This window comes from Chlamydomonas reinhardtii, chromosome 13 (genome assembly GCF_000002595.2).
Source record: "Chlamydomonas reinhardtii strain CC-503 cw92 mt+ chromosome 13, whole genome shotgun sequence".
Lineage (NCBI taxonomy): Eukaryota > Viridiplantae > Chlorophyta > Chlorophyceae > Chlamydomonadales > Chlamydomonadaceae > Chlamydomonas > Chlamydomonas reinhardtii.
The window spans coordinates 2,645,615-2,661,167 of NC_057016.1; the positions used below are offsets into that span (position 1 = coordinate 2,645,615).

General features: G+C 61.4%; 4 protein-coding genes across 4 annotated transcripts; all 4 read left to right on the forward strand.

The window, feature by feature from the left end:
- The first annotated feature begins 108 nt into the window (after positions 1-108).
- On the forward strand, positions 109-2,824 carry CHLRE_13g581550v5 (uncharacterized protein). The gene is made up of 7 exons (XM_001693523.2): positions 109-648; positions 861-933; positions 1,137-1,382; positions 1,591-1,635; positions 1,854-1,922; positions 2,114-2,197; positions 2,376-2,824. The coding sequence occupies exons 1-7, from the start codon at positions 545-547 to the stop codon at positions 2,529-2,531; spliced, it is 777 nt and encodes a 258-aa protein (XP_001693575.1). The 5' UTR covers positions 109-544; the 3' UTR covers positions 2,532-2,824.
- A 47-nt stretch (positions 2,825-2,871) lies between these two features.
- CHLRE_13g581600v5 (uncharacterized protein) lies at positions 2,872-6,482 on the forward strand. The gene is made up of 10 exons (XM_001693524.2): positions 2,872-3,047; positions 3,143-3,206; positions 3,296-3,495; positions 3,591-3,677; positions 4,127-4,273; positions 4,582-4,659; positions 4,898-4,966; positions 5,150-5,212; positions 5,425-5,502; positions 5,700-6,482. The coding sequence occupies exons 1-10, from the start codon at positions 3,021-3,023 to the stop codon at positions 5,862-5,864; spliced, it is 978 nt and encodes a 325-aa protein (XP_001693576.1). The 5' UTR covers positions 2,872-3,020; the 3' UTR covers positions 5,865-6,482.
- A 309-nt stretch (positions 6,483-6,791) lies between these two features.
- Positions 6,792-8,467, forward strand: CHLRE_13g581650v5 (uncharacterized protein). The gene has a single exon (XM_043069578.1). It carries the CDS (start codon positions 7,256-7,258, stop codon positions 7,742-7,744), a length of 489 nt encoding a protein of 162 aa, XP_042917553.1. The 5' UTR covers positions 6,792-7,255; the 3' UTR covers positions 7,745-8,467.
- Positions 8,468-10,171: 1,704 nt separating this feature from the next.
- Positions 10,172-15,553, forward strand: CHLRE_13g581700v5 (uncharacterized protein). Its single transcript, XM_043069579.1, has 12 exons — positions 10,172-10,876; positions 11,068-11,145; positions 11,265-11,333; positions 11,490-11,556; positions 11,726-11,823; positions 12,098-12,178; positions 12,337-12,391; positions 12,628-12,800; positions 13,290-13,462; positions 13,657-13,729; positions 14,013-14,135; positions 14,266-15,553. The coding sequence occupies exons 1-12, from the start codon at positions 10,556-10,558 to the stop codon at positions 14,446-14,448; spliced, it is 1,494 nt and encodes a 497-aa protein (XP_042917554.1). The 5' UTR covers positions 10,172-10,555; the 3' UTR covers positions 14,449-15,553.

Sequence of the window (15,553 nt, forward strand, 5' to 3'; positions counted from 1 at the left end):
ATGTTGTAGCCGAGCCCGGATTTCCTGGTCTGCAGGAAGCCCTGCCGACTGCCCCATGCGGCCTGCCGGAACAGCGAATTCCATATGCAGTAATTCCATTCATTTAAACATAGCTAGTCTATCCATAATTGACATGCACAGCGGCAACCTACTGCGCAGCAAGTGCATTGCAAAGACGATTCTTAAACTGCGTGCACAGTTGCAGCTCTTTCCCTCCCTAGTACCATCCTTGGGCAGTCAGAGTGCTCTTGTGACTTTCAGCAGACAAGCGACAGAGCACCGACGGTCGCCGCCGACCCCGGCACGAACCCTCGGGCCTGCCTTTCTACCTGAGACCCGCTTCCGGCCCCACCGGCTTCCGCCCTTTGCAGTGCCCAGCCGCAACCAGTCGGTAGCAGTCGGCTCCACCTTCTCTGATACCAGACCAGCCGCGGAGCCGCCGAGCAGTGGCACTGCTGCGGACGACAGCGCGCAGCCGGAAAGACATCCAGGGGAGCCGCTCGGGGGAGCGGCCAGCCGCGCACGCCGCGGGCGGCGCGGCAGCATGGCGAACAGCAAGTACGAGTACGTGAAGCAGTACGAGCTTGATGACTCACTGCTGCCGGGCTGCTGGATCGTGGTGCGCATCGACGGCAAAGGCTTCACCAAGTGAGCGCCGCGCTGTGTGGGGATGGAGGCACGGGATGGCTGCTTGCATTGGCGGGGCCACGGGGCCGTAGCAGCACGCACACCGTAAGGGTCTGGCGCGTAAGCACGGACGGCACCATTCCGCCATCAGTCTAACCTCTGGCCATATCGGTGGTGTTGCTTGCATGCCGCCTTGCCCCGCTTCCATCGCGACGCACTTTGGCTGCCCACAGGTTCAGCGAGCTGCACGGCTTTGAGAAACCCAACGACAAGCGGGCATTGGACCTCATGGACGAATGCGCAAAGGTAGCATTACCTGTACATAGTGATGTTGTCGTATACCTGGAATCGGGATTGAGAGTGGGGTGCAAGAGCTGGGCTGGAGTGCTGCAGCCAGCCCCGGCTCGAAGGCGAACACCCGGCGGCATCATCGGCACCACGGCCTTACCCCTCAACCCGCTCTGGCGCACATCCATGCGTGCGTCCGCCTCCTCTTCACATCCCCTCAGGAGGTGCTGAACGAGTTCCCGGACGTGCGGTTGGCGTACGGCGAGAGCGACGAGTACAGCTTCGTGCTTGGTCGAAGCACGGACATGTACGGGCGGCGCGCCAGCAAGATTGTGTCGTTGCTGGTGTCGTGCTTCACGGCCAATTACGTCGCCAAGTGGGCGGCCTTTCTGCCCGACACGCCGCTCCGGTCCACGCCCATGTTTGATGGGCGGGCGGTGTGCTACCCGCTGGACTCCAACCTACGGGTGAGTGGTGCCTGAGTCCTGAGAGGTTCACCAACGTGCGGCATGGAGGGTTGCGGCTGATGGCTTTGCAAGCCGCCCGGAGGCCTTCAGCTACTTGCAGTGCCCGCATGTCGCTTGCAGCAACTGCATGTCTGTGTGATCCGTGTTTGAGCCTTTGAGGTCCACCGCGATGAGTCACGTGCCGCTCCTGCTGCTTTCACGTGCACAGGACTACTTGTCATGGCGCCAGGCCGACACACACATCAACAACCAGGTGTGTGTGGGGGGGAGGTTGATGGAGCCTGGCGCCATGCTTTTCTTGCCGCACATGCTGCACGCCTTGAAGCTGGAATTGTTGGATGCCAGTTGGATCCTGGCACAGTGGCACCCCTGTTGCATGGGTGCCTTAAGTCGTTTCCCCTGGCTGTCAGTGTATTGCATCTGCTTCTATCCCGCTCCGCTCATGTCATGCACGGCACACATGCTCCGCAGTACAACACGTGCTTCTGGGCGCTGGTCAAGTCCGGCAAGACGCCCACGGAGGCTCAGGCCACGCTGCGGGTGGGTGCGCGCTGCCCACCGTTGCCTGTGCCCATGCCTGATCGGCTGACCCACCTCTATCCAATGTGTCTGCGCTCGTGCTAGTCGCTGCCGCTGCTCGCATGGCGCGTGGAGACTGTGACTCTTTGCTACAGGGCTGCACCAGATGCAAACCGCCATCCTGTCCGTGTTCCGCCAACACAACGCCGCAGGGCACGCAAACTGCGCAAAAGAACGAGTTGCTGTTCAACGAGTTCGGGATAAACTACGCGCACCTGCCGGAGCAATTCAAGAAGGTGCGTCGCTGTACCGATCGCGAAGCAGACGCACGCGCGCAGGGCATACCGGAAGGTGTTCTGCCCCGCCTGCACCCTCGCGCTCCATCTTGCCCTATCAACAAATATGTTATGCGATCGGAGCTGACGGGTTCAGGGTTCTTACCATGCCTTCTCTACCTCATTCGCCTTCGGCCAGGGGTCCGTGGTGATACGGCGCAAGACGATGGTAGAGGTGAAGCAGCGCGCGGACGGCACGCCTGTGCTGCGCGAGCGCAATTTGCCCACGGTGCTGCACACCGACATCATCCGGGAGGAGTTCTGGCAGGAGTACCCGCACCTGATGGCTCCCTAAGCGATACTGCCAGTGCACAGGCGCGGGTTCCGTGGGTGGCTGTTGGCGCCAGGCAGCCGAGGCTGGCAGCTGCACGCAGGCCGGGTTGGAAGGAGTGGACTGTGTGGCGTGGTCTGGCACTTTATGGTGGGATGGTGTCCGAGTAAGGAGCCGTATCCATCACGTCGGCGGCGGGAAGGGGGGGGGACCAGTGTGGCGTTGGCAGGATCGCCGGGCAGGGGAGTATCGGGCGGGTTAGTGCCGAGCGCACTTGAGCAAGTACTGCGAGCGACAACTGGTAATTTACGTTGAAGAAAAGCACGGCTATCTTCATCGAAAGCAGCGGCAAGGGCCGGGGAGACTCGCAGAGCATGTCGGGATTTCGGGCGCGATGGTCGGTGCTGCTATTGAAGGCTCGTGTTCACCAAGCTAATCCCGCATTAGGTTTCTGTTTTCGTTAGGTGCTGCAGTAGGGGCACGGGGCTTTCATTTTACTCAAGCCGACGAAAGATGGCTTCCGGCCTTCTGCGCAGCCTGGTACGTTCAGGCATGTTAGGTGTAAGGCATTACGAATGTACGTATGAAAACGAGAAAGGCGCGGAATCGACGATTTTGGCGTCCCGGTCACGCAGGGTGTGCTCTCGAGGAACTGCGCCGGCAGCGTGCAGGAGGGTGCTGTTCGCGCCTTCGCTACCGGTACGTAAGCGTCCGCGGGGCATGCATTCGTGAGCGCATGCACGCGGGGTCTCGGCTCCAAACTCGAGATGCTTTGATTGTCGGTGCAGGCGCTGCCCCCTCGAAGAAGGATGTGCTCTACAACCTGAGCAACCCCGATCCGGATGCTGAGGCTTCCGTGAAGGCCTACCTGACCTCCCTGTACAAGGGGGCCAAGCTGGAGCCCACCACGGCCGATGACTCGCTGGAGCTGACCAGCAAAATCGAGAAGAAGTATAAGGCGGCCGCGATTGTGGAGTATGGTCTGCAGGTGCGCAGGAATGGCGTCAAGAGACGGAAGCACAGGGTCGGGGTAGCACATGCTTTCGCTCGACCTGACCATGCCGACCCGGTTCCGCACTGCAGACCATCTCCGTGCCCCTGGGCTACTCCAAGTCGGACCTGGCGCCCGTGAAGCGCTATGCCGCTGAGCTGCGCAGCCTGGCGAAGCAGGTACACAGCGGAGCTGGAGGGGGGATGGGAGGAGGAGGAGCGGCAGCAGCAGCGGCACGCCCCCCAGCCTGCGGCAGGGGCGCATGCGCACGCTGACACCGCATGGGCGTACTATGCCCGGCATGCCGGTGCAAATGCAGCGCCCGCAAGGCGAATGATAGGCAGCGCGCAGCGCCAGGCAGTCTTCGGGATTGGGTGCTGGGGGGTTTTGTGGCCGGCTCACGAGCAGCTACGCATGCTGCTGCTCGTGCGCACTAGGGCGATTTCACCTATGGGTACGGGCTGGGCTGTATTTCGGACTGCAGCAGCCGGTCAGCACGGCATAGCTGCTGCCATTCTCGGTTGGGACCGATCACCCGGGCTGCAGTCATTCGCAAAGACAGAGCATGTAGCCCTCGTGCGCCACCCTATCCGCGCCTGACCACGCGGCACCGCATCACGCGACGCAGGCCGGCTTTGAGGACCCCGCCACGGAGGTGTCGAAGCGCCTGGGCGCCACCGCCGCCACCGCGGACAGCGTGAAGGAGCTGTTGTCCAAGAACCAGTCGCTCATGAGCGCTGACCTGTACGCCGCGCTGTCGGAGGCGGTGCAGCAGGTGGGGTTGGGGGTGGGCGTGTGTGGGGTCGGAGTGGGGCGGACCGAGCAGGAAGGGCCGGAGGGGGGATGGCTGCGGCGTGCGGGGGCCGATGAGCGCTGTAGCCTTACAGATGGCGGTGCTGGCTGCGGGGTGAAAGAGCGGGTTATGGCACTGAAGTGTGAGAGAGCAGGGGGAGGCGTGGTGAGACCACTGCTGCATGATGCGCTCTAGCAGCTGGAAATGCGGAGCGCGTGCGTGCCGGTGTCAGCCGACAGGACTGCTATCGCTGCCGCGCCCTTGACCCGCATCCTCATGCTCACGCACAGGTTGAGAACGCCACCAACGCCACCCTGACGCTGGACGGCGCGTCCCCCGCCTACAAGCAGTTCGCGGCCAAGGTGGAGGTGAGCAGCCGCTGCGGGACTTGGCAAGTCGCAGTTCATGTTCCGTTCCATGCCGCATCAGCAAATTAAGCACTAAGTGGCCCTGGTTTGGGTGGCAAAGCGCCCTCTGTTGCGCTGCGGGCCACGGGTTTATCACAGCCACCGCATGTAGGGAACTTGACGTTACACGACCCAAAGCGCGCGCGACATGCCGCCCTGTAAACTGACATGCCACGGCGCTGCCCCCACGCACGCACAGGCCATCGCAAAGGCGCATGGCATCCCCGCCAAGCTGCTGGTGGACGTGAAGAAGGGCGCCGCCGACGAGGTGCGAGGGTATTAGTTGGGTTATACGTGTGGGACTGAATGCTGCTTATGCCCGTGACTAAATCCATCGCATGCGTACACAACGGGGCGTTGCACTGCGGACCTGCCCATGCAACTGGGCATGGAACGCACCCCACATGCGGCTTCTCACATCCATAATTGCATCATTACGCTCGGGTGCCAGGCGACCTCGGACGCGCTGGCCAAGGAGTACGCGCGCTGGCAGCAGCACGCGGCCGTCAAGGACGTGAGTGGCCTGGGCGGCCTGGGTGGGGGGGGGGATGGTAAACGTGTGGATGGCAGCCGGGTTGGCGCGGACGACTGGCGCTCCACTGCCGCGGTCAGCTGCGCTGTCGGGTCGGAGCGAAGGGTTTCTGTGGGCTGCTGCACATGCCGTGGGTTTGCCGTCTGTGGCCTTCACGTGCCCCGTGTGCAACGCCGCCGCGATGTGCCAAACAGGCGATTGCGGAGCTGGAGGCGCTGAAGGCGGAGGCCACCGCCGTGCTGGACAAGCACCTGGGCAAGACCGCGGAGCAGGTGCGTGTGAGGGTTGCTTGCACCAATCCCTTGGGGGTTGGGAGCATGGGGCAGAGGCGTGCTTCTATGCGTAGCGGCCTGCCTGTATGCCGCTGCGGCCGCCTGTATGCCGCTTGTACATGGCATGCATGCAACAGCCATGTCGGTGACCACACGCGCGTGCCTTGGCTGCGCCCCCATCATCATCTTCATTGCAGGTCCGCAGCGAGCAGGCCGCGGTGCTGGCTGCCGCCATCAAGAAGGCGGAGGCCGCCAAGGGCGCGCCGTGGGCGGCGGCGTTCCTGGAGGACGTGAAGAAGGTGCAGTGGTTCGACGCCTGCGTGGCGGAGAACCCCGCTGTTGGCCCCAAGGTGACCGCGTAAAGGCGCCGGCGCTTTGCAGGGTGTCGCGGCGGGTTCACGCGAGGCTGCAGCTGAAGCTGAGGCGGGGGCTGTTGGAGGTACAGCAACGGCGTTGTGGAGTAGCGGCAGCGGCGTGGCGATGTACGGCGACAGCAGAAGCGCTCTGGGCGGGGGCACGAAGAAGGGACCTCCAGTCGCGGGACGCGTCCGTGGGCGCGCTGCTGGGCACGCGGTGGCGTGAGGGCGGAGTAATGAGCGCGCGTCGCAGGGTCAGCATGTGGATGGGCGCTGGGTAGTGGGGGAAGCCTGGGGCGTGTCGGCTTCCGTTGCCGCGTTGGTAGTGACAGCGCGGCTGAAACGTGGTTTCGACGGCTTATGGTGGCCAGAGTAGATATGCTCCGCAGAAGCGGGGCCAGTGGCAGGAACAGTCACGGCTCGCTTATGTCGGGCTCTCAGCTTAACTCCAGATGTTAGGATAGAGGTGCGGGTGCGTGTCAGGTTGTAGTGCGTATGAGTGCGTGGCGTGAGTTCAGGCGGGTTGCAGTGTGTTTGTGCAGGATACCGTGGGTAGCCCGACGGTGCGAGTAATCGGACAAAGCGTGCATTGCCATGTTGCAATGTAATGATGCCACGCCACGATCTTTGGCTCCCGGGAATCGGGCATGAATGTGGAGTTTGGCACCCCTGGCGCCGCACCCCAGGGGCCCGCTTCATGCCCACAGTCCGCCTTGCCACACGGAAAGCCAGGACTGGTGCAGAACCTGTTATTTTACAGCAATTGCAGGCTATGGTATTCGTCAGCGATGTGCGGAGCTGATTCCACAACGCTCGGCTCGGCGGGAAGTGCGACGGACGGGGGCACGCGAAAAGCCGAGCAGCCACCCAAACCGGCGGAATAGGTTCGTGGCAAGCTTCTCTGGCACGAAATGCTTGTCCAGAGACCCTAAAAACCGCCCAACGCCTGCGCAAGCGGGCTCGCTTTGCTTGCAGGCGTGTTGTGGTCCATGTGGCACGCAATTCTTGCCTCAGACGCTGCGCCCCACCGTAAGGCCCATATAGGTGCATAAATGGACACACATGGCAGTCAAAAGAACTGGGCGACCGAATTATGGGCTGTGGGCGTTTTCGACCCGCTATTTGTGGGCCGAATGCTTGCGCGCAGGGGCTTGCGCTCCCCCCGGCCGGTTCCAGCGCATAGCTCCAGCATTTAGCCACCTGAAGTGCACGATGGTGCGCTGAGGCGGCTGGGCATCGCAAAATTCAGGCTGGAAACGCGAGTCGGCAATGGTACGGCGCCCATGCAAGCGGCCCCAAAATTAAGGCCCGAAGAGCATTTGCCTCGCCCACAGCGTTCTGTCTGCACTCTTCCAACTCTCTTTCTACACTTTCTTCACTCTCTACATATCGCAGAGATGGCCCTGTGCATGCAGACCCGCTCGGTCGGTGCGGTCCGCCGCACCAGCGCTGTTCGCAGCGCTCCCTTCCGCGGCAGCCGCATGGTTGTGCGCGCGACCCCCGCTGTGTCTGAGATTGTGGACAAGCTGAAGACCCTGACCCTGCTGGAGGCGTCGGAGCTGGTGTCCGAGATTGAGAAGACCTTCGGTGTGGACGCCTCGGCCGCCGCCCCCGTTGCCATGGCTGCCATCGCTGCCCCTGGCGCTGCTGCTGCTCCCGCTGTTGAGGAGAAGACCACCTTCGATGTGGTGCTGGAGGAGATCCCCGCCGACAAGAAGGTCGGCGTCTACAAGGTGGTCCGCAACATCGCCAACATCGCCGTCAACCAGGTTAAGGACTTCACCGCTACTCTGCCCAAGGTCCTGAAGGAGGGCCTGAGCAAGGAGGACGCTGAGGCCGCCAAGGCTCAGCTGCTGGAGGCCGGTGCCAAGGCCAAGGTCGCTTAAGCGGCCTGCGCGTAATTACATCAACGTCTTGTCAGCAGTAGCGTAATTGGTGAGCGAAGAGCGAGCTGGGTCGCGCTGTCGGCAGTGGGCAGTGCTTTCGTGGTGGAAATGTGGTCGCGGACTTCAACTTCGTGGACCGACCGCGTCGACGCCGCACTGCAAAGCCAGGTGTTGTAGTAATGCTGGGAACTGGTGGCTTGCTCGGAGAGCGATGGGCTTCGGGTCGAGGGGTTTCATGTGGCGATGGGAGTTGGAGCCTGGTGGCAGTTCTTTGCTGCGGGTTGGGAGGTCAAGTCCTGCATGCAGTGGCTGAATGCGGGGGCCATGTGCGTATGGGTGCAGGCAGGCGGGGCCTATGCCGGCAATTTTGGACTAACTGTGCCGGCCGGGTCGCCGCTGTGGGGTGGTTAGGGGCGTGTGCGTCACTGCGAAGTGTTTGCTATGGCGACTGACCACTAACCATGGCTATGATGCGAGCCTCCTGATGCTACTCAGGGCCCAAATGGTGACGCTTGTCTGGTGCTCCCCAGGCAACGCGTAGAGCAAAGGCGGATTTTCGAGATAGTTGTGGCGGCGTCATGCTGGGGTGGCGCGGCTCACACCCGCCCGTAGATGATGATGTAGCGCAGAAGAGTGTCCCTAGCGCGGAGGTTGGAGGTGTGCGGTGCTCAAGTGCCGTGAAAGACAGTGCGAGGCTTATCCTGGATGTAACGGAGAAGCTGGTCATGACGAGTCGATACTTCTTCGTGCCGAGGGTTTGCGAGATGTGGGGGTGTTCGCAAAGCTGCGTGGTGGGACGACAGCCGGGGTTCATGCAGCTGAGGGTTACCGGTGGTCAGCAGCTGACAGCGGGTACGGATGAACGCAAGGGTGGGGTATGACTTGTTCCTGAGTATGACTTGTTTAGGTCTTAGGCATTGCAGCGGGATCGAATGCATGGGGCAGAGTTGGACGAGAGGAGTACTTAGTACAGCAGCAGCTTGTGACAGCGGGTGCGGGCAGCATGCGACGTTGCGCACTGTACTCAGCACTTGTAGCAATGGGCTGTGCAGTCAACGGATACGCAGTCCATCAGCCAGCGCTGCTGCCTCCGTGAGCTTACGGTGGCCCCAGGACCAGGGGCAATCTCTATGGTGAAGAAGGGGGCGTACAGCGCTGTTTACAGCAGTAGCGGTGCGGCCAGGATGGCTTTGCCCTGATGCGATTACGGTATAGGCGAGCGTTTGTGAAATGCGGTCTGCAGGTCGGTCGGGCGGGCGCGCGGCAGCATACGGACGAAGGCAGTATCTCACGCCCCTGCTCACGCTGGAGAGGAGCAGGCGCCGGCGCTGTAGCCCCCTGGGGCGACGGGGTAGCGAAGTGCCAAAGAGCAATGCTCGGGCAGCTTGGCAACAGGTTTACGCAAGGCTATTTGGCTACGGTACTCCGCCCAAGTGAGGACTCCCACACCCCGCACCCCAGGGGTTCCTGCGCCGCACCTGAAGGCACCCCGACCGCACACCGTATGGTACACACCGTACGGTACCCAGCTTGCCCTGTGGGCTGCACCACACCTCGTCCCTGCTCTGATGCTCTCCCCCATCGCTTTGCCTGCTGCTATTCTTGCCCCGCCAGCCCCGGCCCCATTTGATGACGTTCTGGGGCCATTCGCCCCTTCGTGGTGGACAGGGGAGGGGTCAGGTCACAGCATTTAGGCATCTGGGAAAGCAGGGTCACGGGATGCTTTCGGAGGACTCAATCAGAGCACACGCAGGACTCAATCAGAGCACACGCACGGCACTCCGAGTGTGACATACGCAAAGCGCGGCCGAGCCGCTGAGGAGCTTGAGTGATGGCTAAAGAGCAGTGGAGAACGCCGGGTCAGCGAAAGTGGAGCGGCGCTGCATGGCACGCCGTTCTCCTGACCATGCTAGACCACGCGGCCACTATCCAAGAGTCCCATTATGCCCATCTGCCGAGCTCATGCCTTGCTTGGAGGACTTCCCATGCATCACACACACAGCCTCGACTGCGCAGCCCTTGGCCCGCGTGTCTCTACCCGTCTCTACTGGCCTCGTCAGGCACAGTCTCATCTGCCCCACTGTCTAGGTGGCTTCGCCAGCGCGGGGCCACAGCGGCATACAGATTACCGGTAACTTGGGCTATGAGGGCTATGGGACTACGTCTGGGAATACGCTGCACACTAGGGGACTACGCCAACCTGCCCTACCTGTCCAACACCCTGTCCCATCTGCCCCACCGCCCCATCTGACACCGTCTTGATGGCTTTCCCAACGTGGGGCCATAGCGGCACGCAGAGTAACTTAAGGCCTGAGGGCAATGCTACTATACCCATTAACAGCTTGAAGGCGACCTGGAGCAGCATGCGGGTGACGGCCGGTGATTTCACGGCAACCGCCCCCATTTGTTGTACGCTTGGCCGCGGTCGCTCCAGGCGCTGCCTGGTGGTCGCTTAATAAGCTACTAGAATGACACAGGACACGTGACCACGTACATGTATTTAGTTTATTTGACTACCGTCCCGCTCCTGCATTCGGTCGGCATTTGATCAACGCGCGCGCTCCTTCTGCTTAGACACAATCGCTGCGGCCAAGAGCCTCGCTGGCTACATATACAGCGATAACGAGAGCTGTTGCAGCGCTTTGTGCTCTGAAGCGGCAGGGCGCCCTGCTTAGGGTTTTGCTTGGGGTGTCCCTTGCTTCCAGCGCCAACGACTCCACGTCCCTGCACCGGCCACCCCCACCTGCGCGCTTACCCAGCTAACTTTCAACAGATCTCTGGATGCTTTGAGTCACCGAACGCCTGTACAGCATGGCCCCAGCACCCTTCGGGCACGCTTCGGGGGCCGGGCTCCTGCGGCTTGGCCCACCCTCCCACTCGCCACAGCACGCGCGCTGCCTGCGCGCACCGTCGGCGGCCCACGGCGCTGCCGGGGTCAGGTCGGGTGTGGGCCTGGGCGCCCGAGCAACACGCGTGCCGCTCTTGGTGTCGGCCTACGCCGCCAGCGAGCAGCTTTTCAAGAAATCGCCTAGCCTGATTTCGAAGGAGGAGCGCAGCATTCGTAAGAACTTCAAACAGGTGCAGAACAAGATCAACTCCTTCCCCCGTGTCGACAACCGCAAGATGATGCAGGTGAAGCCCTTTGAACTCCGCCCACGGGCATGCCCAGCTGGCCCGGGTTCCCTTTTGAATGTGTCACATGAATGCGGCGCTGTTTCCTTGCGTACCTTGTTTAGTGGATCGCATGCCTACGCTGTGGGGTTACCCATCAGCGAATGTCGTGTTGTTACGGTACTCCGTCGTGGCGTCCCTTAAACATGCAGGCGACCATCCAGCATGGCAAAGAAGACTTTGCCGACGGCTTCAACAAGATGGCGTCAATGTTCAGTGCAGAGGATGTTGTGAGTGATCGGGCTATTGCCGCGGGCCGCAGCAGCCCAGAGACAGCGAAGGGGGATGCTTGCGGGTCCATGGCACTTGCCTGTTTGGGTCGAAGGCCTTGGTCTGCTGCCATGTGCAGGAGCAAAGCACAGCTAAAACAGCAATCGACAAGGTGACCGGTGCCATCCGCCAGTCCACTTTACTCAAGGTGATTCCCCCACCCCGCGCCCCCAGAAGACTGACGCACCCTCCTCACCCATGGCCGTGTTTTTCATCCGTTTTCAGCGGCGCATTCCCCCCTTGCAAGCCTCCAGTGCGTCTGCTTACTTGACGCGAGTGCATTTCACCTCAAACCGCCCAGTAGGTAACCCGGACACATTCCGGTGGCAGCTTTGGCCGGCGCACGCTGGTGACGGGAGCATTCGACGTCGGTAGGTGCGCGGACGGCGGACGCCGGGTGGGGATCTGGGCTGCTGGTACGGACGCAAGGGGCAGCACAGCAATGCTGCCCGACGCCGGTATGCCCAACACCAACAACATGCGCGCGCTCATGCGTGTGGTACACGCCTCGGCGCTCACAGCGGCTTCCCACCTCCACAGACCTCATCGTGTACGTGAAGCAGTACAATGGGTGCGGCATGACGGACCCGGACACCTGGCGGTACGACTCGGACCTCGTGACGGACATGCGGCGGCACGTGAGTGGGACTAGTCCCGTATGGTAGTGTGCCGTACGACGCTGGGTGGCTTTGCGCGGGCTGGCGGAACGCCGTTACGAATCACTGCGTGGCACAAAGCACGTATGGGGTGCAAGGGGTAAGCACGCATGTTGTTATTATGTGATGCGAGGCGCGCGGTCCGACTTCACGATGTCCTCGGTGTGTGGTTGCTGGCGATTGGACCGCACTGGCCGGGCCCTCCCCGAAACGCCCAGTCGTACACAACCCCCACATGGCTCACACTTGCTTCCAGGTGGTTGCAACGCTGGAGGCAGCCAACTCTGCGTGGGATGTGAGGGTCCCAGGCAACGCCCACTACTGCGACGTGCTCCAGGTTTGTGCTTATTACTACAGGAGTTCCTGCACAGCGGCGCACATCATACTTGCCATTTGCATAGCGCGTCAAGGTGCCCGATGTCCATCAATATGCGTGCCGCTTAGCCCTTAGCCGATTACCGCCGGGCGCCTGCTGCACCCCGGGGCTGCCTGCAGGTGACGGTGCGGGGCGTGCCGGTGGATCTGCTGTTGGTGCCCGACTGCGCGCGAGGTAGGCGGGCGGGCGGGTCAGTGCACGGGTGGGCAATGAGTCAGGAAGAGGGGCATGGCTGCGTTTGGGGTGCGTATGTGCAGCGCGCCTTTCCTTGCTTGGGGGCGGTGTGAGGCTAGATAGGTAAAAAGTGACATTCACGCACCCGGTAGCTCCCATGTGCACGGTCGGCACCGTCGCCACTGCTGCTGATGAGGTTATCCACGCTGGGTTGTTTCGACTGGCGACGCATGCAGGCAAGCCCGGGGACCCAGCGTGGGAGCAGCACGTCGCCCTCATGACCGAGGTGTACGACAACCCCGCTGCGGCCGAGTACGACCACATCCGCGAGCGCGCCGACGCAGCGGCCTTCACACGATACGTGGAAGGCGTGCACGACGACGTGAAGGGCGTGGTGCGCTACGTCAAGGTGCGTACGGCATGCCCCCTCCCCTGAAGGTTGCCTACCGTCTACCATTCTCTAGCTATAATCATGACTGTAGCCCCCCGCACACACGCACACCAGCTCCGACAGCGACTGGGACTGCTGGGGTATTGGGGAGCAGGCGCCGCGACGATGTGGGAATGGCGTACCCATATAGCGGTAACGGCACCCTCCACAGCCATCATATGACAGCTTTTACGGTTCCACTGCTACAGACGATCTGCGCGCTCGGGACCATAACGACTATGCACCGCACAGCCCACGGGACCCACATGTGGGCCCGCATTCGGTCGCCATGCGGACCCACATGCAAATGCACAGCAGTATGGACGAATCACGGGCCATGCGCTGCCCGCGGCCTTGTTTCTTACACGCAGACGTACCTTGCCCTTGTGCTTCTTGCCACACACGCACACACATTGCGCGTTTCTTCCCTTGGTGCTCGCCAACGCGGCCTTCGGGCCGCGCGTGCAGGCGCTGTACAAGTACGGCATCCTGCTGGACACCGCGGACACCCCCAAGGGCGGCGGCGGCAGCTGGTGGCCGCCCGAGGACGACCGCATTCGCTCCGTGTCGCTGGAGGTGCTGGTGCTGGCAGCCGACCAGCGGCTGAGGCAGCGCAAGTACAGGGGAGGCACGCCCGCCAGGTGCGCTGGGCTTTACCGTCGTTTCTAGAACTCACTAGACTCACGTGTGCCTACTTGAGCGCGCAAGGCGCTATCAAACTGTGCATGCATTTCTAAGGAGTGCTATGCCGCGGATGCTGGAAATCTAGCCCTGGGGTCAATGCCGCCGCCATCCTGCGGACATGGTGCCCTCTTGCGTTTTACTATTATTGCAGCGGCAACATGTACAAGTTGGAGCTGTTCATTGAGTTCTTGGAGCTTGTGGTCGCGGCCGTGGAGGAGGGGGAGGTGCGTGTACTTGCGTGTATGTGTGTGCACGTGTGACTACGATTTGCATGGTTGCCTGCTCGATTCTCATGATCGAGCGCTCAGAACAAGCTGAGGCAACGAGGCACGCTAGGCGCGCTGTGGTTTCAGCAGGTGCAATGCAACGAGCTCGCATGCAAAGAGGTTGGTGGAGGTGTATTTGCTGCCCATGCTACAGCCCATGCTGCCCATGCTACAGCAAGCATGGGTGATCATCACCACCTGTGCTGCAGCGACCCATGCACGCGTGCCAAATACGTGACAGGTGGTGAAGGTCCGGGCGAAGAAGTGGGGCTTTGACGGGGACGTGTACGACTTCGCGCACTGCTGGGAGGGCGACGCGGTCCGCATCATCCACCCAATTGACCCCACCTGCAACCTGGAGCGGGTGAGTTTATATAAATCCTTGACTTCACTGCTCTCGTGCCAGATGGCCACTCAAGCAGCTTGCTGTGTTCCCACCTTTCATCCTGTTCCCCATGTTTTAACTCTGCAACCCCCCACTTGCATGCGCACAGCCGCGCGAGCACCGCGGGCCCCCCAACTGGCGGCCGCTGGTGGAGCTGGCGAGAAGCATCCTGGACCTGATGAAACGCGGCGGCACGTTTGAAGAGTTTCGTGCGATACGGGCAGTGCAAGTGCCCCTCCTTGCCATGAACGAAAAGCTCTTTGCCCAGACAGTTGCTGGACTCTTTCTGTGATGGGTCCGCAGGTTACCTTGCAATCAATGCCATGGACTCCCGCGAGTGGGGTGACACATTACATATTTACATTGACACGCGGTGGACTCGTGCGGAGGGGACTTTGATCATGAAGCTGGGCACAGCTGGCGTCTGACCAGACGAGCGATAACAAGTTAGGCGCTTCGAGCGCACAGTAACATCTACGGCGGTATGCAGGGTCTTTGATATGAATGATGTCGATGCGCAGCTGTGCAGGACGGTGTGGCGAACGTGACGGCGTGCCGTGATTTGATTATTGGTTTGAGGCGCTGTGTCTGATTTAGTTTGATGCCCGCGGCAAACCTATCTTTCCACGCAGCTCGATGTACCGACGTGCATTGTTGTACAGTGATCAAGGTGTATATGAGAGGTCATGACTGGTGAGGAAGGGAGAATGCGCCGTTGCCGTGTGGGGGAGACCATTGGAAGGGGCACGGAAGGGGTTGGGGGATGCGGTTGAGTCGGCTGCGGCTGTAGAGCGTGGCTGTTGGTGTGTACGCACTCTTGCCTTGGCGTTGTTCATTGAATGTTGGGGTCTGGGAACTCGGGACTACGCCAACCTGCCCCTTACCCTGTCTCATCGCATCCACGAGCGTGGCTGTTTGTGTCGCACCAGGCCATCAGCCATCCGGCCGGCATGGCCAGATGGGCTGTGGTGAAGTACGGTGTAGGCGTTGCAGTACCACTGGCAAGCTTTTCAATGCAGCTGACAGTGTGGAACCCTTTAGGTCCTGAATGCCATATGGACACTCGGACAACGCGTTGACCAAGGCAAGTCATGACATTGATGAAGTCCTGCTCTGGGCAACTGCGCCTCTGGCGCTCCTGCGGGCCTAATGTTCTGCACTCCTGCACTCCTGCCACGTCGTTGATCGTCTTCTTCGGGCCGCATACGGCGTACCCTTAGCTTCCAGCATTTGCATCGTTGTCCCCGCAGCACCGCCCCAGGCCCTGGTGCCCCGCGCCGCATAAGCTCAAATAAGCTCAATCCATAACATGAGGACGTGTCACTGTCCAACGAGCCACAACAGCAGTCCGGCCGCTACGTACGGTAAACACACGCTTCGGTTCTCGCGTGTAGCCG

Coding starts and splice junctions, on each gene's coding strand:
- CHLRE_13g581550v5 (XM_001693523.2), top strand. CDS start 545: ATGGCGAACAGCAAGTACGAGTACGTGAAGCAGTACGAGCTTGATGAC. Junction 934..1,136: donor TCATGGACGAATGCGCAAAG/GTAGCATTACCT, acceptor ACATCCCCTCAG/GAGGTGCTGAACGAGTTCCC. Junction 1,923..2,113: donor AGGCTCAGGCCACGCTGCGG/GTGGGTGCGCGC, acceptor ACAACGCCGCAG/GGCACGCAAACTGCGCAAAA.
- CHLRE_13g581600v5 (XM_001693524.2), top strand. CDS start 3,021: ATGGCTTCCGGCCTTCTGCGCAGCCTG. Junction 3,678..4,126: donor TGCGCAGCCTGGCGAAGCAG/GTACACAGCGGA, acceptor CACGCGACGCAG/GCCGGCTTTGAGGACCCCGC. Junction 4,967..5,149: donor AGAAGGGCGCCGCCGACGAG/GTGCGAGGGTAT, acceptor CTCGGGTGCCAG/GCGACCTCGGACGCGCTGGC.
- CHLRE_13g581650v5 (XM_043069578.1), top strand. CDS start 7,256: ATGGCCCTGTGCATGCAGACCCGCTCGGTCGGTGCGGTCCGCCGCACC.
- CHLRE_13g581700v5 (XM_043069579.1), top strand. CDS start 10,556: ATGGCCCCAGCACCCTTCGGGCACGCTTCGGGGGCCGGGCTCCTGCGG. Junction 11,824..12,097: donor TGACGGACATGCGGCGGCAC/GTGAGTGGGACT, acceptor ACTTGCTTCCAG/GTGGTTGCAACGCTGGAGGC. Junction 14,136..14,265: donor CCACCTGCAACCTGGAGCGG/GTGAGTTTATAT, acceptor GCATGCGCACAG/CCGCGCGAGCACCGCGGGCC.